Source organism: Glandiceps talaboti, chromosome 17, assembly GCF_964340395.1.
Source record: "Glandiceps talaboti chromosome 17, keGlaTala1.1, whole genome shotgun sequence".
In the NCBI taxonomy this organism is placed as follows: domain Eukaryota; kingdom Metazoa; phylum Hemichordata; class Enteropneusta; family Spengelidae; genus Glandiceps; species Glandiceps talaboti.
The window spans coordinates 14,671,352-14,698,942 of record NC_135565.1 but is presented as its reverse complement, the minus strand read 5'-3'; the positions used below and the strand labels follow the sequence as shown (position 1 = coordinate 14,698,942).

Sequence of the window (27,591 nt, the reverse complement as noted above, 5' to 3'; positions counted from 1 at the left end):
TAAACCTCTACGCTGACCAATTTATAGAGCATTATTTGCGTTAATTATTTTCATGAATGATGTTATTTATGGCAGAACCACCACTTCTATAAAAACGTCTGGCGCATTAATTAGTTTATAAATAAAGGAATAATGAGTAGACGTTTAAGACGATATGTTTACTCTAGGAATTATTAAATTAAACGAATAGGTTTTCTTCTATACACGTCTGTCTGCGTTGAGTTAAAGTACAACCTTCAATATGTCCCAACAATATTTGATAAAATCTCATTGAAATGTAACACAATGGCCAGCATTACAATCTCAAAAGAAAACCCAGTAAAATAGCTGATGGATAACTTCAGCTTGATCCTGTTTTAGTACTGACAGGTCGTCAAATTCCGTTTTCGAGCACAATTTCTAAAATGTACTCGTGGTACACTACTTACTGATACTCAACCATTACTAGCTAAGGAATGAATTCAAACCTTATATAAGATATACCTCATAAACGACCAATGACGTAATTTGTTATATGTATAATAAATATCAAGGAAATCTCTACAAACGAAGGTATGCATGGATATTACCATTATACTCGAATAGTTTAATGGAGGGTTTATGTCAGTGCTTTCCTTCAGGGAAAACTAACAAACCCTGTCTGTACCAATTTAAATAACATTATTGTTCTAAAAGAAATTTGAGCGCAGGAATTATTCACAAGTAAAAGTTTATATGCCATTCTCCGATACGTATTGATTATTGCCATTATTAATAATATTGTAGCTTTTAAAAAATTGTGCTCTCCGATATGTTATGTTATGTTTCATGTTATATTATGTTGTGCTGTGTTGTGATGTGCTGTGTTGAGTTGTTTTGTGTTTTGTTGTGTTGTGTCGTGTTGTGTTCTGTTCTGTTCTGTTGAGGTGTGTTGTGCTGTGGTGCGTTGGGGTGAGGTGTGCCGTGCCGTGCCGTGCCGTGTCTTGTCGTGTCGTGTCGTGTTGTGTTGCGTTGCGTTGTAGTGTGTTGTTTTGTGCTGTGCTGTGCTACGTCATGTGACGTTGTGCTATGTTGTGTTGCTTGGTTTGTGTTATGTTAAGTTGCTTTGTGTTGTGCTGCGCTGCTACATCACATGACAAGTTGTGTTGCGTTGCGTTGCGTTGCGTTGCGTGGACGAATTTCAACGGTAACTATTCGAGTTTGTTTATGTGGACATGATCATTTCTAGATCTGTCATCCAAATTTCCAGACAGCGATGGCAGTAGCTCCGATAAGTACAGAGATTAAGATGCGCAAGTCGATGCTCATGAAGTTAAAACCATTAATGCCAGTTCTTTTGATTGTCTTCTCCCCTGATATAAAGAAGGACAGAGAAAAGTTTAAGGTTGACAGTTCAACAGATGGGCAACATAGAAACATCATGTTTTACTGCAGTGTCTATAATACCATAAACGTGTATATGTACCATAGGTAGCATTATCTAACATTAGTTTATGTTGCTCTCTGTCAACATTTGCTACATTTGTAAAACTATTTTTTATTAGAAAGAGTTGTACTAACTGGCCTCGTTGATTATGAGTGATTTTATAGAACAAAGACTAACCCCCCCCCCCCCCAGTAAAAGTGAGGGATTTTTCAGGTGAACCCAGGGTACGGTCAGGTGATAACCACCCCCTTAGTAGCGCGTGCAACCCCTCAGCGCGTACAAAATACATGGCATTGTATGGAGAGACGCGCAATGCATCTTGGAACCGGCAACAGGTCTATTATAGTCTCGCGTGGATTTATGCTGTGGACCCTGACATAGAATCTAGATAGAATCTAGATAACCATGTACAACGAAAAAAACAATACCAAAAGTAATGTATTCTCTTAATAAATAACAACATTCAATTATATTCATATGGTGTTATAGTAGCATCACTATGGTAAGACATATATTATTACATATACAGAGGTGTATGTGGGAGGGGGGGGGTCATTTTAGAAAATGTGGTCTTTACTGTGGGGTCACTGTGACTTTGGTCATTGGAACTGGGGGGTTCAGTTTGAGAAAACCCATGTTCAACCCCCCCCCCCCATACCCCAGCCAGCTACAAATGCCCAGACCCTCATCTCGTCTCGTTTCCTCTCCTCTCCGCTCCGCTCCCCTTCTTTCCTCTCCTCTCCTCTTCTCTCACCTCGCCTCACCTCACCTCACCTCACTTCACCTTATCTTAGCGCTAAAACCGTATTTGGTGGCAAAATTGGATTTGAAACTGGCGTAATTTTATACCATTTTGATCTCTACATCACCTTTAGTACGGTTACCATGGTTATTTCGTGGTTTTAACTATGCAAGTGATATCGAACTGCTACACGTTATTCCGATGTGTATTCAACGCTATAATATGAATGCTCAGTAAACACTTATGGTAACACGAGAATATGTGAGTATTTATAGAATAATAAATATTTGAACGTTTGAACCATTTTGATTGATCATGCTACACAAATGTTCAGATTCACTCTGGTACATTTCATTCTAATTTGGACACTGACTCATATAATGTTATATCTGCATTGCACTGAAATGAACAGACGTTTTCATTTTGAGACATTTAATATCTTTAAAGAAAATCCTGCAAATAGGAGGAGACTTAATGTTAAGGTTATCTTAGGTTAATGCATACCTTTTCATTTAAATCAAATTAAATTGAATAATGGGAATGTTAACATGGTAAATACTTGTCAACAATTTTAACTAGCAAAAAATGCTATTCACATTGTTCCATTATCAATGTGTGATACCCCTTCTAGTTTATGACACATGTATTGGTATTGAGTATGTGTTTTCATGATCAATTGGCAAAGTTAAAAAGGGTGAATTACTTGATGAATCAATTTAACAAATAACCCATCTTTGTCGTCCAACCTAATCTAAATTTAGCTTTTTAATCTACAAATAATACATTTTAATAACAAGCTGTCAGATCTACCTTTAATCATGGCCGAACTCGAAGGTTTCCAAACATCACGTGACCTTGCACCCTTTTTCCCCTGCTCTTGCAAGAAGGAACTCCAATCAGGGGGATCCATTGGAAGTAAAATCTGCATGTAATTCCAGAAACTGAAAGACAATTGGAGTTCATGATTTATATTTCCGATATCCTCATATGTGATCACGTGGTCGTATAAAATTCAACGTACCTTCACTTCGTTGTTACCAACCACTTCTTACAGGGAATCACACTCATTTGGCTAGCTTAGAGGTACTCACTCAGGAATCAATGCACATTGACCAACAGGATGCTTGTAGATAGATTTATTTCACAGCTTAACGGCAAGTATAATGCAGATAGGATCATAAGATCTTTATGGAGGTAGGATTCTGAAGGACTTCCTACCTCCATGGAGAGAACCAGTTCTCACCATATATTCTTCCCTTACATTCTACCCTCTCGGCTCTCCATCCAAGTACTATTACAATGCAATCTGATTAAAATCTGATGTTAGATAGGCTGGTTTTCCTGTATTTACCTTTATTCCATCGTTATTGCGTCTTTTACGTGAGTTTTTTTTTCCTGGGCGAACGCCTTTCTAAAGTTGAACAATATCGAAAAATTGTATCTTTTGTTTATTTTATATCTAAAGACACTTCATTTCTATGCTTTCTTTTTTAATCATGTCCAACTCCAAAACCGAATCCGGGTGTGCATACTATTTTAAACTTACAGATAGTGGAAGGTATCAGGTGTCCTGGTAATCCGATTATTAAAGCCTATGTACAGGTCATCCCACATCATTCCTTTCCTAACAGTCTGTCTGTGTACGCCTATTCGATTCTTAATCTGTAAAATTATGGATGCAAGACTTATTACATCAAGCAACTGCATAAGTTTCAAAATCAAATTACCATTACAAATAACAGACAGACTAAAGTTAAAAAGAGATGGTCACTTTTGAAGAATTTCAGATAGTTGTTTTGACATGATTGTAACAGTCTTTATTACATTTTCTCAACGCTGTATGGTCAGCGTTCGTTGGGCTTTTCGTTTGCCCTTTTGTCTCCCTTCTTTTGCTTTCTGTCTTTGTATTGTTAAATAAATCTTTAATATATCAAATGTAAAATTGAAAATAAACCTTTAAACATTCAAACAAAAACGTGCCAGGAATCTACTATGATAACACGGCACATTCACATGTAATGGTATGGATGACATTGATATCGTGTTCACTGTAGTTTGAACAGACTACCATTTATGTGTGTTTCATCTGGCAATGCGAAGATGCACATTGAATTGCTTTCGGTCTTCTTGCAATCCTGTTGCTAATGGCGCCATTGAAGAATCATCTGTGACGTCATAGGTCAATGTGTACAGTCATAGAATACCTGTTACCATGTACATTACTTTTAAAATATGTCTAAAACAGCAATATAGTTATCGTGACGTATCAATTGATAAACAGCAATATTAACGGATTGTTAAAGTAAAATGGTGTACACTAACCTCCAGATAATTATGTTCTCTGTGTGGACGTTCTTTTGGAAATGTTGGCACCTCTCCAGAAAAATCAACAAGATAATCATAAGCTCCTTCAATTGGTTCAAATTCATCGTTTGTTTCTATCATCTGTGGGCAAGGGAAATAATGTTAGAAAAGTACTACAACTATAACAGATGAGCAAAAATTTAAATATCTAAATAATATTTAAACTATTAACTATAGAATTACTTGATATTTCTTACAGAATAGTGCACAACAAACAATACATGTTATCCGTACAAAAGTTATCCGTACCGACAGTCAAACAGGAAAAAGAAAAAAACTTATGTTAGGGGCTTTTATATCGTAAACATACATTTAGTCTAATATTTCGCCCTTTGAATGTGGTTATATGCTTATTATCCTTTTTGGATCTTGTGTATAAACTTTCAGGCGCGTTTCAAACCTTATCAGACTCATGTGTACCTCAGGTCACGTGTACTGAATAATGGGTCAATCTGTTCACAAAAGTGAGGTCTATCTTTACACCTTTGACGCTAATGAACTATTGCAGTCATTATTATTGACGAAATTCATATGTAATCACGAAAGCCGTTTTATTTTCCACAGCTTACTTAAGAAATTGTATCCATTCTACCTGTCTTTATATTTCAAAATATTGCATTACGTAGACATAATGCATAAAGAATAGTCGTTACATTGTTGAATCTTATTTCAAATCTCTCTTGTCTGTCCCACCCATCATCATCTCTCTCCCCTCCTTGCCTGCATCTCTTTCCCTCCCTCTCTCCCTCTCGCCCTCCCTCTCTCTCTCTCCCTCCCTCTCCCTCTCTCCCTCTCTCTCCCTCCCCCCCCTCTCTCTCTCTCTCTCTCTCTCTCTCTCTCTCTCTCTCTCTCTCTCTCTCTCTCTCTCTCTCTCTCTCTCTCTCTCTCTCTCTCTCTCTCTCTCTCTCTCTCTCTCTCAAATGTTATGGTATGTTAACCCTCTAATTATATTATTTAGATCACACTTGTCGGCACAAAATAACTAGAGATAAATTCAAATAATTGTTTGCTGCTTTATGAAAACACTAGAACATGTATACCAATGCGTAGTATGGCTAGCTGACCCAACGTAGACGTGATAACAAAGCTTACCCTTAACACTAGATTGTAATTTTTGAAGCCACACCACTTGTAATAGTATTCAATCCATGCTGGGTAAGCAAATATTTCATCATAGATGGATTGGTTGATTCGATGGATATACTTGTCAAAGTCCCAACTAAAACAATAAAAACATCATATTTACGTTTAGTTATTCCCTTGGCTAATTACAACATAACAAGTATTCTATATTCGCTTATTTGGTGTATTTCTAGTGTTAATCATGTATTACGTGAAATAGTTTGCCATTCAACAGTTTGTGATATTTTTGATCAATTGCTTTCTCCACTGGTTCAGCATTCCCTTGTAAGTAGTGTTCCCAAGTATAGTTGTTTTCAAAACTTGACAGAGAAAATGTATACTGCAACATAAATATATGACCAATTAGTTCAAAGGCTAACTAGCCTTAACATCTACGTTTTGTTAATTAAAAGGTTAACTTACCTGAACGTCTAGGTTTTGTCAATTAGTTGAAAGGCTAACTAGCCTTAACACTATTTCCAAGGCTACGAAGTGTTCAGCAATTTCCACAAAACAGTACGACACTCTAATTTCTAGTATAGTAATTCTAAGTAACAGACTGACAGCGGAGCTAAAAACAAATGCAAATAGCACACACCCACTTTCAATAGTACATAATACTCGGAACAACATACCTGTCTTTCATTACCTTTAAGCCTTTGGGTGGACTTTGTATAGCATTTCTACAAAGAGAAGGAACAATAATAGATAATACCTAAAAAGTATATAAAACAAACCAGTAATTCGTGGTAAAACATGACAATTCTAGAATTATTTACATTCCGGCAACCTCGATGAGGTTTATGGAAAATAAATGTTTGATGTGTTTTATTTATATTGACTGTGCCTATATATAGTGGGGGGGGGGGTTAATAATTGTGAAGCGCTTTGGGCACAGATTGGGAAAGTGCTATATATAAACTAACATTATCATTATTAATTGACAGTTTTCACATATTTCCAATATTCCTATAATACGTATTTTCTGTACTCGGCTCTTATGATCCTAAGTCCTTACGATTTTTCCCCATTGTCTGTCTTCGCGGTCGGCATTTTTTGTGGAATAGGAAAAGAACAGTAAACTATCGGAAAATATTTTCAGGGACTTTGTGAAACACGTCTTTTTTTTTAAAATCTAAGCCAATTTAAATCATGTTTTTGCCTTCAGAATAAAGTTTTGACCTTTTTGTAAGAATCAGACGTACATAAACAAAATTAAAATTGTTAAATGAAAAGAATCACATGAAATTGTGTTAAGCAATTTTGGCACTAACCCCTTCATATTATGTAAATACGTTTATACTCAGCTTGATGAGTGTTCCTTGCTCAGTTCAGAAATGAATTAATAAACTTACGGGTCTTTTCTATCCTGCAATATTTTGCCGAGATCTAAGATTGCCCCTGGAATCGGCGTCCACGTTCGTATATTGGGAGAAAACTTATTGATCAGGTCGTTCAAGGCTTTTGGGTTGACTTTTGTATTAGTTTCTTTTATGTACCTGAAAATAGAGATGAAATATCATTAATGTCTTAGGTGGAATTCTACAATGTACAGATTCAAATATTCTAGGCCTGGAAAATGAAGATTGGAAGAAGTCCAGTCTTTAATTCACTTGTATTGATCACTGCACGCTATCAACTTGCACGTTGTGTGATAAAACCACACTTCGGCATTTTATCATCTTATCATCATATTCATCTAGGAGATCCACTAGTTTCATATTAACCATAGATTCCAAACGAAATTGTGCATGTGTATAGAATCTAATAGAATGATTCAATTATGAAAAGGAAAAGTATGGGTCACCATATTTCACCATATTTCATAAAAAGCTAGAAATTGTCATATTGCATGAATTCTGAAAACCATGTATATCCTTTCAATATTTTTTACAGTTTATTCAATTTTTCATTCCATTTTGTTAGCCCACACTGATATACATACCCCACATTAATAAATATCGTCAAAAAAATGTCATCTGTTTTGTGTTATTTTGAGTCTATAAATATAATTTTTCATTCAAAATTATGTAACAAAAGAGAATTGCAGGAAATCTACTACAATTAACCATCTTATCTAAGCTTCCTGTGAAAGGTAACTGTAGCTTTTTGTATCCAACTAATAGAATGTATATGGTCACCACATTAATTTTATCCCACAAAGTGACAGCCCCTTGTTTCACCTTTGAAAAGTGTTGTATAGGCGCATGCGGATGGCGCGTGCCGCGATTGACCTTTGACCTTAGTATGGCGTCATAGTACCGCTCGTCTTGTTCTGTGCTAGTCTGGTAATTGTCATTTCAATCGTACACAAACATAACGAAAATGTACCCTGCCAAACTCATAGCGTCGAGTAAAATGTTTCGGAAAATTGTTTCCCATGTTATTCGACCGTCGCTCACATTTACCAACAGCTGTGAACAGCTTCGATACTCTTTTCGGTTTGTTTCCTTTGCAGAAATGATAAACGAAATTATTGTTTTGTCAATCATGACAAAACGATTTGTGTCTTCAAGAAGGATTTATGCTGGGATTTGATTATCTAATTTTTTGTTTATAAATCGTACCATCTATTATCGATTGTATGTAACTTATATTAGTGCCAGTTGGAACATGCGTAGTTGTGTGTACACGGTACCGGTACGATGTTTTCGCCCTGTACACTTACTGAGGGTTTATAATGTGTTTGTCGTAGACATTGGAAAAAATAAAACAAAACGTACATTCATTGCTTCCACCTACATGTGATGACAACTAAATCTTATAAATCATTGTTGAAAAATACCTTATGCAAAACAATTGACAGACGACTGAGTTAACAGTTCATTCCTACTAAATGCGTCGTGCGCAGAACAATGCGCAATGAATTTTAAACGTGCGGACGTCATTAACTTTGAAAGCTTCCGAGGCTTGAAAAGAAGCCTTACTTTCCTTGACATGTCACGTGTTCCTGAGGCTATTTAGGGGATTTCTTTCATGGGTTTATTGGGAAAACGAGTGAGTGAGTGAGTGACAGAAAGGCATGCGCAGAGACAAAGACATACAGATACTAAAAGATACAGGAAAGAGGTAAGAGAGGGGAAGGGATGTACAGGTTGAAAAAAGGAGGAGGAAGACAGACAGACAGATAGATAGACAGATAGACAGGCAGACAGACAGACAGACAGACAGACAGACAGACAGACAGACAGACAGATAGACAGACAGACAGACAGACAGACAGACAGACAGACAGACAGACAGACAGACAGACAGACAGACAGACAGACAGACAGACAGACAGACAGGTGATATGCTCTTCATTAAGTATATTTTCATTGAAACATGAATATGGAGATGTCAAGTAACTACTTTTATGATTATTCCTGTACATACACAATCCTAACAATCAGTGGTGTACATTTTAGCCAGTATATAGGTATACTTTAAAACAATCACCCACCAATCCGAAGGATGTGCCTCAACAAAGTAACCAGCAAAAGGACAATACACAATAGGATTAACTTGACGAACCACCTGTGTTTTATAGTACATTAACTTCATTCTTTCTCGTTTGATGAACTGTGCCTTCCATTCATCTACACAAAAAAATATTTCATTACACGACACGACAACAATAATTAATATATGAAATCGTATTTTTAAAGAATACAAAAGTTTCATTAGTTATACGAACATTGGAATAAAACACATACCAGATGTAGTCACTAACGTACCTAACGTACGTACATGTGCGAACGCACAGAAAAACAAACAAAGAATACAAATACAAACACACACACACACACACACACACACACACACACAAACAAACAAACAAACGAACACAAACACAAACACAAACACTAACACAAACACAAACACACACACACATAAACATACACACACACAAATAAACACACACACGGACACAAACACAAACACACACACACATATACACACAAACAAACATACAAACACAAACAAACAAACAAACAAATTAATTAAATAATAAATAAATAGATAAATAAATAAATAAAACAAACAAATAAATAAACAAACTAACAAACAAACACGAACATACACACACAAACAAACAAACAAACAAACACACACAAACAAACAAACAAACAAACAAACACACAAACAAACAAACAAACAAACAAACAAACAAACACAAACACACGTCACAAACTAACTTACCTGTGTATTTACCACCTTGAAATGTCATGGGAAATCCTGATGCACCGCCAGCGAAATCTGACAGCATGATGTCAACATTTTCAGGTAGTTTCCCACCATTTGGATTGGTACAATCCACTGTGTCTAAAATCAAATGGCCTGTGAACAAAACAGGGGAACATTCTGTAATAACTCAAGGTGATGTGGAATAATCTAAACTGCCAGTTATTGTAGCTGTTCCTTTTTGTATTTTCATTCACATGTGCTCAGTGCCAACTCATCTGACCCTAGGTGGGTCAATAAGTAAATCATAAATATTCAGGTTTAATGAGACTCCCCAGTATACAAATACACTACACATTCTACCTTAAGAATGATCACCCTCGCAGTAATGTATTGCTAAGAGTGTTGTTAGAAGGACAGCATGGCTGCTATTTTGTATTCCCTGTTCCATTCCTTTACAGAGACCTGTATAAATTCTGACGTCAGAGTTGCATAAAAATGGGGCATCCACTCACGTCAATCTATTTTGTCACACAAAGCCACACTTTTCATGTGTCGCCTTGTCGAGACAATAGCTCAAGTTTTGGTATACCTTTGTAGTCCACAATGATACATGTGTCCATTTCAGGGTGTACCCCATCCATCAGTATCATGAAACGTAGATCTTCATTTATCTATATCAAAAAAAATAAAAGAAGATAGATTACTTGATAGAGATCAGGTGGCAATGATATACAGATTAAAAGCTTAGGGACATCAGCGAGACCCCAAGTATCGACGTCACTGAATATTAATATCCCATTCATCATGAATATCCGACTAATGAGTGGTGATTGGCTGTGGTCCAACTGCATCAATTGATGGATAATCCAATTTCATACTATCAGAATAACACATATACTATTCGAAAATTTACAAAGTAAAAAAAAACACTAAATCAACATCAGATAAAAAGACTAATACATTGATAAATTAATGCTTTTACGTCTCCATCAAATTCTATAAAAAACTAAAAGTATATTTGTGTAGGCAAACGTCCCAGCAAATCACATTTATGTTCTTCATATGTTCTTTATTAGCGTGTATTCATTCACATTCATCAATCCATCCAACCACTCGCCCAGCCACCCGCCCGCCCGCACGCACGCATGCACGTCCATCCATCTATGCATGCAAACTTACATACATACATACATACATACATACATACATACATACATACATGCATGCATGCATGCATGCATCTATCCATCCATCCATCCATCCATCCATCCATACATCCATACATACATACATACATACATACATACATACATACATACATACATACATACACACACACACACACACACACACACACATACATACATACATACATACATACATACATACATACATACATACATACATACATACATACATACATACATACATACAACTAACCTCTTTCCAAACTCCGAATTCTAATACATTTATATTGTTCATTTTAACATTATTTTGTTGCATTTTACAGAATACGGGTGTAGTCGTGTTTCCAACGTATATAGGTATGTCTGGATTTCTCGTTTGCAACATTTCCAGGGTAGGATAACTGAAAGAAATATCATTCCATCAATTATTATAAATTATGATAATGCAATTCTTTCAATGCCAGGTCTTTAATTTCCACCCTTTAATCTCAAATGAGATGATTGATCATCTGCATACCTATTGAAATATTGCCTTCACAAACATTCCTTTAATTACTATCTAATTGTGCCCACACTGTAAAATATCATGTGATATTTGATGAATTACCAATTTTACTCTTTTCATTTTGTTTACTGTCATGTAAAAAAAAAATACCTTTAATAATGCTAATTTGTTAATCATATAATTTATAAAGCACCTTCCAACATGAATGTCATGATCATAGCCCACCGCTGTATAATTATTACCTCTTTGCAGAGACCTATATCAACACAACGGCCGCTCATACTTCCTAAACTACCTGGGAAGCATACACTTCATAGTAGCCTATGTAAGTGCATAGGATTAAAATTCTTAATATTACAGTTTAACCCCTGATATCTGCTCTGAATGTAAATATTGTATATGTGAAAATAAGAGATGGGGATGCAGTGATGTTTTGATCATCAAATCATCACCACAAAAAGATCCGTGGTATTTGTACTAATAATAGGAAGTGCAAGTTAACTCGGTTGTGCTAACAATCACCTCGTTGACGTTGTGTTTCCTCTACTAGTACTTACACAGCAAACTCTCTCCTCCAAGTGAGGACCCCCATTTATATAGCTTCGTTGTCCTTGCACACTCATGTCTCGAATCCTTTTTAAGGGATGATCGCACAATGGCGCAAAATCTCAATAAAAACCAACGTCGTTCGTTTAGGAGTAAGTCCCTCCTCCTAATGTTCAAAAGTGTCGACATTACACGTTTATATATGATGTAAACAAAGATGAAAACTGTAGCGGTCACACGTCTGCAATCGATGCTATGTAAAAATATGATAGTATTAAAACATGAAGTTCCCACCCTATGAACCTATGTTAACCTACCTGAGGTGGTCTGAATGCAAATGACTTATGTAGATGAGGTCAGCTTTAGCCAGTCGATCTAGCCAATCGGCAGGAGGTTCGTGTAAAAGCCACCAACCACGAGCGAAAGATGGACCTGTCAACCATGGATCAGTAAACATGATGACGTCACCAAATTTAATCTCAAGACATGCATGAGAGAAGTACGTGAACTGAAAGAAGAAATTGTAGTAATATAGTTTTATCTGGAAATGTGTGAATATCCTGCTTTGTGACACTGAGGTATATTGGACTCGAGCTATTCATGCTCATTGGCTATTACTCAGAGGTGGTGGTACTTCCCGGCGAAATTCAAACATGTACCCAAGTATAATGCAAAAACTGACCAATTGTTATGAATCCAAATCACCTTCATTACGATGCTGTGAAGGTATTTCTAAAAGGAATGAAGACGTTACCCACTAATTTGGAAATATTCAGATGAAAATTCGACCCATGTTTAGGGATTTTTCCTTTACAAAGTACCCTTTCTATGGAAGTACACAGCGGGGAGGGGTATGTTTCTTACTTTTACAGCGACCAGAGAGTTGAGGTCGCCAGGACCCGTGATACAATAATCTTTCGGCTTTGTTCGACAACCTACCGAAGCATCGTGATGACACGTACGGTTCGAGTTAGCAAGAGAGATCTTGAGGCAAGATTTGGTGCACTGCGCATGCCCTATGTCGCCCTTGACAACCGATCATTTAGCGTGAGATCAAATGCAACTGTATGCCATAAACATTATTACTACCAGCCTGTTTCCGAAATATGAAAATTCAATGTTATATATATAGTACGTATAATGTTTACTAATTCTATTGAAGCAGGTGTGGATGGAATATCTAATAAAAGGCAATATATTAAATGGCAATATCTCATCAGTCAGTGTCTCTCTTTAATCACGGTTCATTGGAGCTAGATGATTGAAATGTGAGTTGTTATGCATAGAATTTCTATTCAACAGGTGGAAGTAACTGGTGCATTTCTGCCCAAACATGGACAGTGTTTTTGTAAAGCCGGTAAGCCCGTAAATGTTACCGGGGTTCCCCGATCAATTTACCGGAGTTCCCCACGGGTATGGAATGATCAAAGTGAAACGACGGAAAACTTATATACGAAATGCTTTGAAAATGTTGTTTTAACTAATAAAGAAGGCTTCGTTATGATGGTATATTTTGTGGAAAAACAATGCGTAGTCCGATTGTATGTTTTGCTACCATGATTCTGAGAGTCGATTGTTTTTTTATTTTGAAATTTCTTGTACGCCAGCGCACATGTCGCAATCAATGTAAAAAGACGCAAATGCACAACACTAATATTGCAAATTTTGTGGCCATTTTTGTGTCTAACTGGAAAATTACATCATGCTAAACATAGCTACACAACACAGTACATTCAACACGTCACGCTCCTACGTCTAAAAACTCACACTATAAAACATGTCTAGTCATAGTTCTCTTCAGCATGTTCTCATTTTTTTTTTACCAAAAACAAAAACATTCCGACAAATTATATGTATATGCAAAACGGGACTACCCGATTTCTAACAATTTATTCACAAAATAAATTCGACTGGCTGCGGTAAGAATTTACGGAAGGGGCCTGGGGAGAAATGGGGGGTGCATGAAAAACATTGAGGGTTCAAAGGGTGATTTGAACCAAATTAAACATCAGGAGCGGTCGTTTACCGAGTATATTTTAAACCTTTCTAGAGGCTTCGACGAAATAACTTCTAAACCCTAACAACGATTTGGGTGATATCATTATGAATGTACATGTATATGTGTACGTGTACGTACGCCTTCTTCTTTCTGTCTGTCTCTCCGTCTCTCTGTTTTGTTTGTTTGTTTGTTTGTTTGTTTGTTTGTTTGTTTGTTTTTTTGTTTTTGTTTTTTGTTTGTTTGTTTGTTTGTTTGTTTGTTTGTTTGTTTGTTTGCTTGCTTGTTTGTATGTATTTGCAAACAAAACTAACTGAGCCTAAGCTCTCTGTGGTCTGATATGTTTTGTCTTGTGGTAACAGCCACCACTCATGCCGAGTATTACACTGAGATCGTCCACAAAGCAGAACGATATGACGTATTGTACAGTTTACTATCCCGGATGTTTCTATAGAATAACTCGGCGAGAAAGCATGTGTATGCCATATATAAGGTAGTACTTGACAACACTATCCATTGAAAGGGGGGGGGGGGGGTAGAAGAGATGGAATGCTAAGATGATAATGTGACATTGATAACTTACCGTTACTTCACCTGGCAGGATGGTCCCTTTCTCTCTAGGATCATGTTGCCATGGCTGCGGTGGTCTCAATTCAATTAACCTAAGACACCCATCGTCATCAATTTCTGGAACTGTAAGGAAAATAATAAGACAGCTGTAAGAACTACAAAGGGTTTAAAAATACCCTTCGTGGGGTTTTGATAGTCATTCAGATTTCATCTCTAATGGTTACACTTTCAACCTAATGGTCATACAAAGCAGCGGTTTACAAACAGTGTCCTCATATTTTATTTCATTTGTTTATGTATTTATTCATGCATTCTCTTTGCAAATGTAACTATGTCGTGTTATCTTGGGATTTAAACTTCATCCACTAACAATCAATATACTTTTACTCTCATAATATCAATATTTTAACCACTCAAAGTTAATATGTGCTTGTTACCAGAATTTGAGTAAGTGTACATTTCCATAATATACGCTTATTAAATATGGCAAGATAATTATCACGAATGTCTAACGTTTTGGTTAAGTAAATATCAAAGATGTCAAGTAGAGGTGAAATGTTTCTATCATTTCTTCAGTTTGCGGTTTGTGAATTTTGTACATGAACTGACGAGCAAATCCCTTGTATATGTGTTTTATGGTACAAAGACCTGCATGGCATGTAACCTCCATTCACAGACTAATATGCACAATCTGTCATTCTCCTCCCCCATCTGTTTCTTTCTTACTGTGTCTCTGTCTCTGTCTGTCTGTCTGTCTGTCTGTCTGTCTGTCTGTCTGTCTGTCTGTCTCTCTCTCTCTCTCTCTCTCTCTCTCTCTCTCTCTCTCTCTCTCTCTCTCTCTCTCTCTCTCTCTCTCTCTCTCTCTCATTCATACAAACTAAAATAAAAAATATGTTGTCCATGTCATGCGAATGCATATGTGCTCACCAAGCTCTTCTTGTTTGAAACTATCTGGTGGGTTCACATATCTCATATTAGAACTGTCAAGCTTCCAGCCATGCTTAGTACAGCGCAGGATACTTAAATGATAAAAAAACACACCAGCAATGATAATTTTAGAGGCAAACATTCATCCTTATAATAACATCCAAAAGCCCAGTTATTGTTTCTGAAAGTAAAATTGTGGATTGTATGCCCTGGTCGTTGTACGTCACACCACTTGTTCTGCGGTTCTCGAGATATGAGTGAAAACGTTTCAAATTTATATTTCCCGGTTTGTCATAAATTCAGTTTGGGAAGGCATACTATTACTATCCCCCAGTATTTCGGCCGAAGGAAACCCAAGTGACCGAATTAAAGGTTTTCACTACTCGTCTAGCGAGTCGTATTGACAAGGCCCCCTAGGTCACTAATCTTTTCTTTGGCTGAACAACGTAAACTAGGTGGAATAATATCTATTTTATACCGTAAGTACATGCTTTTAGTTCTGAGTTTGAGTTGAGTCATAACTGGTAGCATATCCCCTTCTTGTATCATTCAGTGACAAACATATCCGCCAAAATATTACTATGGTCACATCTGAACTACATACATGATATATAACGTTCCAACCTGTTCCACGTATGACAATAGTTTCACTCTAATTACAATCGATACTAAGGTGTGGCCCATTTGATATCCCGGGGGGGGGGTGGAAGATTTCGGGGGAAAAAAAGATGCCAAATGGATTTGCTTTATAAAAAAATCCGGATACGAGTGGGCGATGGAAAAAAAAAGATGGACCACTGCTGCTAGACAAAAAAATGTCTTGGCTTGGAAATGATGCACAGGTTCGAGTATACTGTTCAACCTGCTCGTACCTCTCCAACCAGGACACTTGTCAAATCTTGACAAACAGTTTCAAACACACGTCAGGGACCAGTCAGTTTCGTTAGCCTGTGGTACATATATATATTTGTTCTTGTCTCTGTTTCTATCATAAGATTCACCAAAATTGGTAAAAAAAAAAAACTTAAAAAGATTCTAGGGGAGACTCCCTAGGACCCCCCCCCCCCTCCATAAGAGGTAGACATGTCCAAGCCTTCAATCAAAGTTCTACCCTCCACCTCTTACTTTCAAAAATGTTTCAACCATGAGTAGTTGCTTTTTACAATTGTTAGAGCTGTCTTGTAAAGCTTGCAAATTATTGTCTGAAAGTGTCTGTTAATAGCCTAAACATTGCCTTTAGAAGTAAAAATCCTCCAGGGATTCTAGGGGGAGACCACCTAGAACCCCCCCCCCCCCATTCACACACACTCACACAAGAGGTGGACATATCCCAGTCTCAAAGCTCTTCCCTCTACAGCTTATTGTCAGATGCTATGAAAATTTATTCACGGGGGCAGTGACTTTTTGTTGGCCCAATGGGAAAAAACACTGACCCCCCCCACCCCCCAAGCTGGAGAAACTGACCGGTCTATCTAAATGTCTGAGCTCACCAATCAAGTTTCCGATTTGTATTTTCAGTGTGTCATCATACCATGGCATAAAAACTGTCAATGATGTTTATTTAATTGAAAATCAAACATGTATGATATATGTAGTTTTCTAAATAAAATTTCTGTGTGATAGAACAGCATCTTTTTACTCTCTTTATTATCCTGTGCGAAAACCAAATAGAAAAATGTGGCAACAAATGTAGGTGTTCAACATTGGCGTAAAAAAAATCGAATATCTCAAAGAAGCAAAGAAAAAAAGTTGCCAGCATAGGCGAAGGAGAAAAAAAAAAATTCTCAGGCAAGCAGATGGGAAAAAAATAATGACTCTCCACCAATCTTCCAAGCCCCCCCCCCCAGGATATCGAATGGTCTATCCCTAAATATGTAACATTACAACCAGTGAAATGAATTCATACTTTAAAAGGAAAACCATCTGTTCATTTTATACACAGGTTGTAAAACATCTTAATGAGACCACCAGCATTATGCATTTTTTAATGACGTACTGGGGAAGCAGTACTAGTGGATTACAAAGAAAAATCGCTAGCCGGTCATGAGTGTGACTTCACCGAGGAGCCCCTATTATGGTATAGAGCATTGTTTAGATGAAGAGATTGTTTGTTTTGTTAATTCTCTGTTTCTGAATCTAAAACAGAACGTTGGTATTCTGAGACAATTATACATTAGTTCGCTGCGGTTGGTCCAGATAATAAACTGTACAATGTATATTTATCTAGATCTGAATACATTATATACTATTGATAGGTCAGGAGTATTACAGCAAAAGTAAGTAAGCTGTACAGATCTAAAGTCAGAACGGATAAAATCGTTGCATGTGTCTGTAGAATGGATTTATATACATCATTGTACTACAATTGTTGTATGTGTCTGTCTTGCAGAGTGGATTTATATACATTGTAATACAATTGTTGCATGTGTCTGTCTCTTGCTGAGTGGATTTATATACATTGTAATATAATTGTTGTATGTGTCTGTCTTCTTCCAGAGTGGATTTATATACATTGTAATACAATTGTTACATGTGTCTGTCTTGTAGAATGGATTTATATACATTGTAACTATTGCGCGAGTCTGTCTTGTAGAATTGGTTGATATATTGTAATACTAAACAATGACTACATGAAAGGTAGCGAACGCCCCTGTCATAATTTCGACAGACTCAACAAATACATGCATCGTATAATGATTGTACATGCGGACTATACAGTGTAGATACATGCAACAATTGTATGACTATATATAAATCCACTCTGCAAGAGTCAGACACTTGCAACAATTGAATTGCAATGTATATAAATCACCCTCTGCAAGGGTCAGACACTTGCAACAATTGTATTACAATGTGTATGAATCACCCTCTGCAAGAGACAGACACATGCAACAACTGTATTGCAATGTATATGAATTTTCTGCAAGAGACAGACACATGCAACAACTGTATTACAATGTATATGAATCACCCTCTGCAAGAGACAGACACGTGCAACAATTGTATCATAATTTATATGAATCACCCTCTGCAAGATTTAGAGACAGACACATGCAACAATTGTATTACAATGTATATAAATCACCCTCTACAAGAGACAGAGAAAGGCAAAAATTATATCCGTTCTAAGTTTTGCTCCATCACAGCTTACTTTCTTCTGCAGTACATTGACATATGAATGGGAACACTCTCTAGTATTTGGTCTACTTTTATTCTTGACAGTGAAATATTGAAAGTAATGGATGCTAATGAATCATGATCTGTAAATTCTGTTTTGTAAAGATTACACTGTACATGTATGTACAATGGGTTAGGGTTAGGGTTAGGGTTAGGGTTAGGGTTTAGGGTTAGGGTTTAGGGTTAGGGTTAGGGTTATAGTTTAGGGTTAGGGTTAGGGTTAGGGTTAGAAATGTGTGTATTATAAAACACATCAGGTAGTAATAAAGATTGTAGTAATATTGCTAACAAAATGAATATTATCATTGCATGGAACTATGATGGATGACTAAAATACACTTTACGATATTCGTAATGTCCACAATTTGACGTATTATGATGTTTCATGGGTGACTGGAGGTCATAGTGAACTGTCAGCTAACATGATTAATTCTTAGAAAAACGGGGTCATTCCGCGATTAGTTTTCTTTACATGGCAATAAAAAGTGTCATTAAAGGATCATCAGTTTATGACAGACTTGATGAAAGGGCAATTGAGTAATCATACATATATTCCATTATATTATGTTTTCAACTCATTCTAAATTAAACTCCATCGCTTCTTTGTCTGTCTATCTGTCTGTCTTTAGATTTTTTTGTCAAGTCCCCCCCCCTCCTTTATAACCCCAAAAAATTCAGATCCCCCTTCCACATAGTCAGAAATTTTCAAGCCCCCCCCACACACATATATTTTTATAACATATATATAACCACACACATACACATGTGTACACACACACACATACATACATACATACATACATACATACATACATACATACATACATACATACATACATACATACATACATACATACAAACATACATACATACATACATACATACATACATACATACATACATACATACATACATACATACATTGTCTCTAATGTACTTGCATGAACATGTTTACATTTGCAATCTCTAGATTTTACTCATTTGCACAGACTTTAACATTACTTGAGTGTATATTGAAGCTGAACACAAGGTAATTAATGTTAGTTGTTTTTTATACAGGAACCTATGTATATTCATGTTTGCACCATTTTTTGTTAAAAGGCTGTCAAATTTTGACATGATTTTTAGTTCTCTCCAGTTTCACTAATGATTTTTGGTTGAACAGTGCTGAATTATTTTTTAAAGCCATTCTCCTACCCTGTTAACAAATTTACATGAATACTTTCCAATATTATTTTTGCATAGTGTTTTTAAAATTAATGGATCTAGAGAAAATTAGACTACTGTAGTCTTTTGCAAACAGCATATACAAATTTGCATTCAAAATAAAAGAAATACATGTAAACTTTTAAAATAGGGCAACTCTGTCCTTTAAGCCAAACACTGACAGTCTTGTATGTATTGCAAGCAAATAAACAAATACACACCATGGTAGCTATGATGCAGATCCATGGAAATAACAGGTAAAATGGTGGCCATTATTGTATATAATGTTTCAGTTTGCAACAATTCTTTTGTAATTGACTGTTTCTTTGTACAACTATTTATCAATTTTTCTGGTCTTCCATGTTGTTGCTCTCTGGCCTGATCTTGTATACATATAAATTTCACTCTCACTGATATCAGGTGACCCAAACTCCCTTTCCACTATATCCGAGTCAGATGAATCATTGTCACTGTCAGAATAACTGTCAGTATAAGAGCTGGTTGAAGAATATGTTCTGTTGGTGGTAGAAGTGTGATATAATAGCTTCTATCTTGTCAGCTTTTATCATTCCTGGTGCTATGGGAATGTTGTATTTTGCTAAATATTTATTACAAAGTTCTTTCTCTTTTAGTTTGACAATAGCTCCACTCCTTACCAAGTTACCCCAGTCGTAACTTTCATATGGCTTCTCAGTTTGCTGTTTTCTTTCTTCTTCTCGGTGAAGTCCTTTCATAGCAGCCACCAATGATTGCTGCTCCATGTGAATGATAGCTTCCTTTAGTATCTCCTGCTTTACACACAGAGTTGTGTTCAATTTATCAAAATGTGCCTTCAGATGCAGAGCTTGATGCCCTTTGCTCAAAACTTTCAATAATCAATCAGGTACAAATGGATGACAAATAATTAAGGATGGTGCAAATTTAACTTTTAAACGATTAAACCATTTAATTTTTACAAAATTTATTTATATTTATACATTTTTTATTTACCAGTTTACATTCATTTTACAAATATAAATTGTAAGAAATATCACAAGTACACTGTCTTCCTGAAATCATAAAGGATTTTATATACATGTTTTTTGGAAGAGTTTTATTTATCATTGTTATTTATTTATCTATTTATTTATGTAGTTCAAGATAGTTCAAAACGTTTATTTAAAAGATTAAAATTCACTTCAGGACAGTTCAACTGCCATCAGCCGATGTCGAGTATGATAAATAGTGCAATGCTTTGAAATTGTCCATAGACTATGTCATACTCATTTTGCAGTGATTTTGGGTTATCTATATTGTGCAGTCTCTTCCTGTGCTCATTTTACAGTTGGTTTAATAGTTGTGATCAACAATGGGCGGGATAAGCAACTCAACACACACTTAAGTTATTAAAAAGACATTGGGTATCTCAAAATGTGTTTTCATCATTATTATATGTGAAAATATTTTTAGGTCCCCCCCCCCCAATACCCACCAAAAATTTTCAAGCCCCCCCCCCCTCCACCATCCTCCACATTTTCAAGTCCCCCCTCAATTCCTCCGACCGCCCCCTGCCCATTATTTGTGAATGCAGCCTTACCACTAGTGATACAAGAAGAAGAAAACAATACAGTATAACTTACCATGAGTCTATATCTTCAATATCCTTCACAAAAGTGCCTCCCTGGTGCTTACATTTATTCCTACATGCTTTGATAGATTCAATATTGCTTCCTCCCTTGAAGACCACATATTTGTCTTCCTCGCCCCGTACGAATAAATTGACACCTGTGTTCAAAGCCTGCGTTTCTTCCTTAGAAAGCTGCAACGCTGTCACCGCCTCCTGATGCATTCTGGTAATGTTACACAGAGGAAAATGATATATCAGCGCGGTTGATTGAATGAAATGAGCCAGGGAAGGAGGACATCACGCAAAGACAAAACTAGGTAAAAACAATATTAGTGGGGGCCTTTGATGTACGTTCACGCAATGCTTTTTCAGGGTTTGTTTATACATGTGGAAGTTACAAATTATGTAACATTAGCAGTCGGACTCAATGTTATAATGTGTAGAGTTCTATTAGTAAAGTCATGGCTTCTGTGTGTTTATACTTGCATAAGTTACGGGCACTAATTACATGTGTATGTCTTTTCGTGAACCTTTTGTAATTCCTACTTACCACAAGCAAGCAAACGCATCTGTGTTTTTCGTGGTTTTGTATAACAATGCATTTACAAGAATATCGCCGCAAAAGAAAAAAATCATTGAATTTGTATAGCTGTTTACGCTGTAGAGTGTATTGCATATTTTATTTTATTTCATTTTAAGACGTCCATTTTATTCGATGAAAAGCAAGCCTCACATTTCGGTAAGTTGTTCGCATCTTCATTTCACGAAATAACATGAAAATTTATTCAAATTTTAATAATTGTTAGAAGCGAAGATGTGTTTGGTTGCTTCATGAAACAAAGTGTGTGTGTGTGTGTGTGTGTGTGTGTGTGTGCGCGCGACTCAGTGAACCCGATCCCAGCAACAACCTGTGCACATGCTGAGATAATACGATTTATTTTCTTCCAGTGCACTATTTCCATATGTTCCAGTATTAACATACAACTCAAATGACTAAACACAACACTGTATATTGTTTTGAGAATAAAACAACATTAATACAGTGAAAAACTAACAATACAAAATAAATAAGAACTGTATAAACTAGCAATCCAAAATAAATACCACAATCGTCATCCATATGGCACAATTTATTAGTAGTGCGGCAGCAGGTCCAGCATTTCTGACGTCAAGCGCAACCGGAAAATAACCAGCATAATATATATATATATATATATATATATATATATATATATATATATATATATATATATATATATATATATATATATATATATATATATATATATATATATATATATATATATATATATATATATATATGACAGTGGTAAAAAAAGAAATGATGATGGGAATGATATTACCGCTTCAATTCCATTCACGACAACTCCATTTGCAAACACGTTGGCTCATTCTCGCAAACCAGAGCACATATTTCTGTCGACGCAACGAAACATGAAGGGTATACGTATTGGATGGTGCCGAAATCAGGCCTGTGGTTTACGACGATGCATTGGATGCCGTAAAGAGGACTGCTGGAAAGCGTTGACTATAGTATATGGTTTATTCTCAATTTTGCTCTCGCTCTAACGACAATGTCGTTGAACTTAAAAGCTGCAGGTTGTATGTATTTATAAGTGCATCTCTTTTGGCGCGTATCAGAATTGAAATGATACTTCGGGTTAGGATTAGCACTTTTTCTTTTTTGGCAAACACAATGTGTCGTGTCGCCATCACGAAACCATTTGTTTCAAGTGTCTTGATTTTTATTGTATCTACTGTGAGTCACAAAGTCTCAGAAGAGGTTAAAAGTTTTCAAATGTGCACTTTTGGAGCATGTGGTGATTCATGGCTGATTTTTAACAAGAGTTTCCATTAAAACAAATTATTCAATGAAGATCAGGAAAATAATGAAAAATATGTTCATGTATATGCAAATTATGATTCATAAAAAATACATGTTCACAATTTGATATGCACCTGCCAATTTTAATTAATTTTTTTTTACAGATAATTGTATTAATTTGTAAAATTGGTAACTACATCACGTGTATGCTTATATATTGATAATTCATGACGTTTTGTACAACTGAATTCATCCCGAATTCAGTTGCCACTTCGGGATAAATAAATGTATAGGTTGATAGTGATACTTTTAGAGATGTGGCGTATGGCCGATTATTTGCAATGTACACACGACACGCCGGTAATCGACGGTGTTTCCCGATAAGCCCTAAAAAAATGTTTTTTTTACCTATTTTTTTTACGCCGACCTTCAACATTTTTTTTCGTACTCGAGAAAAAAATAATAAAAATCGCGAAAATTGTGAAGTCTTGTATTAGTGAAAGTGGATGCGGAAGCTAACATAAGTCGCATCTTAAAAAGACAATATAAAAGTCTTCTTCCAATCTGTAATGGTTGTAAATGTGATTTTTACATTCGAAGACGCACTAATCCTCAAGAACACAATTGTTGCAGGTAACGCCTTTACACTACACCGCAAATGATAAACATACATACATACATACATACATACATACATACATACATACATACATACATACGTACGTACGTACGTACGTACGTACGTACATACATACATACATACGTACGTACGTACGTGTACATACATACATACATACATACATACATACATACATACATACATACATACATACGTACGTACATACATACTTGCATGCATACATACATACATACATACATACATACATACATACATACATACATACATACATACATACATAATATAGACATAATTTCATGTATTCTAAAGTTGATTGAATACACAACGAGAACCCATGTAAGCCTGGGGAGTTTCTTCATTTAGCTGGAGTAAGAGCAAGCAGTGAGTCGACATCTGTTACGTTAATTCTCGTGTTGTTTCCAAGGATTATTGATAGCAGACCACATCGATATATGGTATGATTAGTGCCATCTCAGCTCAAGCAGATCAAAAAACGTTAACTTAAACAAAGTGTTATGATAATGTAATTAATATATCAGGCATGCGCAGTCCGCGGTGTGACTAGAAATATAATTAATACATTCACCCACAATCCACATCTTACTGGCATTACAATTGTTTAGATGATTGAATGGTTTGTTCAAGGTCTTTTGAAATGACTTACATACGGCCGATATAATCCCAAATAATAACATGTATGTATGTATGTATGTATGTATGTATGTATGTATGTATGTGTGTGTGTGTGTGTGTGTGTGTGTGTGTGTGTGTGTGTGTGTGTGTGTGTTTCGCTTTCACTTCTCGTAACAGTGACAATAATAATTCGCCGATCTTGAGATGTTAGGCACACATATACAGTCAATTTCAAAACACCGTTCAGCTTTTCTGTTCCACGCAGAAACCAATAACAAACTGGTCATTCTACACTTTAAGATAGCAAGATTGAATGAGTTCAGTTTCTTGCTACATTTTGTCTACTAGTGAAATGAACTGCACATGCGCATGACCAATTAATCTAGCTAAAATTTAGGCCGAACCTCGACAAAATTGCAACAGAAATAATTTTTAGCTCATGTTGATAAGAATTTTAAGCTGAATAACATATCAAAAGTCTAGAAAACTCTAAGTGGCGGAACATGATGAAACATGTCCTTTCTTAATTAGCATACTTAGTGAAAAAATAATATTCATGAAATATCATTTGTTCAAAAACCTATGTAAGTAACATGTCTATGGGTAGGAGGAATTAATTCTGACTCACTGTACGATTGTACAACTATTCCTATTGAAAGGTTAGATACACTAAAAAATAATTTCTATTGCAATTATGTCCGAATCAAACCTTGTTTTGACTTGACTACATACAGACACCAAATGAACAAAAAAGACATTTTTACGCACCCTTCATCAGGTGTTTGATACTAAGAAAACACTGGCGCCCGATTGTATGCATGAGTTGCAATACAGTAATACATTTAGATCGTTTATTTTATTTAGAATACATGTAGTAAAGAAATGGGATCTTAATTGTGTCAACCAGTTAAAGCTGCAAGGTATTTTTGAAATTTACTATAGTATAATGTAAGCGAAAATATATATATGAATTTCAAACTATTAAAAGACCGCTGTTAGATACATACCTCTGTCATCAGAATTGAAGATTTTCTGGTATTCAAACGATAAAGATGGTGCAGGGAGATTCAGTAATTACACGTCTAACGATGTATTTTGAACGAAGCCGACAAAAAACAAGAGTGAGCCTATCCAGGTGGGATTTGGATATAAAAAATTAATTGAATTGTGCGCAAGGCGGACACGTCGCCTTGGTAACCCTCGCGAGAATATATGACACTACGAGACTCAACCTCGTATATACATAACAGATATTCATAGGAATTAGCGTCATGAACGTTTAGAATACGATCCATTGTAATTGGACAGCAAATCATTTTTTCTCCAATAAATAAGTTTCAATTTCAATAGAGTAAGTGCACCTCTCTCAGATCAGATAAATATGAAATGATAGTTTATCCATATTGACCTCTTAGAATACAACACCGTTATAATCGTTTACACCGTGAAATGTCAAAAGAATATGTTAACACCAAATATGTACGTACCAAATACCGAAAGTTGACGGATACCGTTAGTATTGATTTTTTAACGGGTGTGAAACTAGACAACGTTGTTTACTTCCTATATATACGATGTGTCACGCCTTGTGTACGTAAGGCCGTTTCTGGGACACATTTACCCATTTATACGACTACATTTCAAAGATGGCGTGCGATACATGTATGCAGAGTTGGTGAAAATGAAGTTTCCGGCTCCTCTAAACATGAAAAAAATGCAAGTAGGATATACCCAGTCTCGCCTTTCTTCCTTTCAATATAGTATGTTCCCCAAAATACAAATAGTACACGCTTGCTGTTATATTGTTCAAGAAACGGAAACACATTGTTCATTCAAAATAAAATGAAAATAATCAAGTGTAACTTGAAAAATTTGGGGTTTATTAATAGAGGTTAATATAATGTCAAAGATAAGTCATTTTTACCTTCCCATATCTTTACCTTTAGTAAGGGAGCCTTCAGTAATTACACGGGGGGGGGATTATGGGGACATTTTTTAGAAACTGGTTCTCGGGGAGGGTTAAATTTCAGAAAATTGGATATGGGGAGGATAGCATTTTACTTTGACTCAATATGTCGTCTAATTTTGTATTATTTTTGTGATTTTGGCATTCAGTAGCAGCCATATCGGTTAGAGTTAGGGTTAGGGTTAGGGTTAGGATTAGGATTAGGGTACTGTACTATCAGACCACAGCAATAAATCATAGCTGATATCGTAACCATGCACGTAATTAATTGTCAGTTGTGATATTGCGATAGATGTTTGATGACTCACTGGCAAGTAATCACCAAAATATAAACATTCCCTATATCTGGGTTTTTCACATGCAAATGCCACATATTTGAATAATCCTGAATGACACACAATCTAAGCAGCTGTTTGCAGGGGACTTTGTCTCATTTGGAAAGGTTTTTTCATTCTATGAAACAAACAGACTGATTTCAACTAATTTGTGTATCAAGTTACCATCCTACGACATTCACAAACAATTTGTACATGATACATGACCTGTGTGTTTCTCGGAGCACAGAAAAAATGCTGAAAACAAGACCCAGAAGCTAGTGCTCTGTACAGCAGTTTGAATTTCCCGCATTTGCATAGATTAGCCATAATTATTTGCAAACTTCTATCGCAATATCACAACTAACAATTAATTACTTGCATGGTTACGATATCAGCTGTGATTTATTGCTGTGGTCTGATAGTACAGTACCCTAATCCTAACCCTAACCCTAACCCTAACTCTAACCGATATGGCTGCTACTGAATGCCAAAATCACAAAAATAATACAAAATTAGACGACATATTATTATTATTTAACTGATTTATCACGCAATCTGGCCTGACGAGAAATAGTATATACCTCACTATGTATATGTCATGAATTCGTAATTAATGTGTTTGGGTTCAGACATGACACTGCTTATACATGTCGCCAAACACCCCAGTTA

The 27,591-nt window shown here is 36.0% G+C and overlaps 1 protein-coding gene across 1 annotated transcript; it reads right to left on the bottom strand.

The window, feature by feature from the left end:
• On the bottom strand, positions 1-25,765 carry LOC144448440 (cytidine monophosphate-N-acetylneuraminic acid hydroxylase-like). The gene is made up of 16 exons (XM_078138689.1): positions 25,647-25,765; positions 21,534-21,743; positions 15,532-15,623; positions 14,618-14,727; positions 12,356-12,546; positions 11,241-11,388; positions 10,390-10,471; positions 9,816-9,953; positions 9,076-9,211; positions 6,989-7,132; positions 6,269-6,316; positions 5,604-5,730; positions 4,470-4,592; positions 3,694-3,809; positions 2,958-3,088; positions 1-1,331 (listed from the first exon to the last, which is right to left on the bottom strand). Exons 2-16 carry the CDS (start codon positions 21,740-21,742, stop codon positions 1,213-1,215), a joined length of 1,914 nt encoding a protein of 637 aa, XP_077994815.1. The 5' UTR covers position 21,743; positions 25,647-25,765; the 3' UTR covers positions 1-1,212.
• Positions 25,766-27,591: the final 1,826 nt, after the last annotated feature.

Excerpts from the sequence above, each read along its gene's own strand:
- LOC144448440 (XM_078138689.1), bottom strand. The coding sequence starts at position 21,742 with ATGCATCAGGAGGCGGTGACAGCGTTGCAGCTTTCTAAGGAAGAAACG. Across the intron at positions 6,317-6,988 it reads TTGCAGGATAGAAAAGACCC|AAATGCTATACAAAGTCCAC; the intron begins GTAAGTTTATTA and ends TTCTCTTTGTAG. Across the intron at positions 5,731-6,268 it reads TTAAAGGTAATGAAAGACAG|TTGGGACTTTGACAAGTATA; the intron begins GTATGTTGTTCC and ends TTATTGTTTTAG.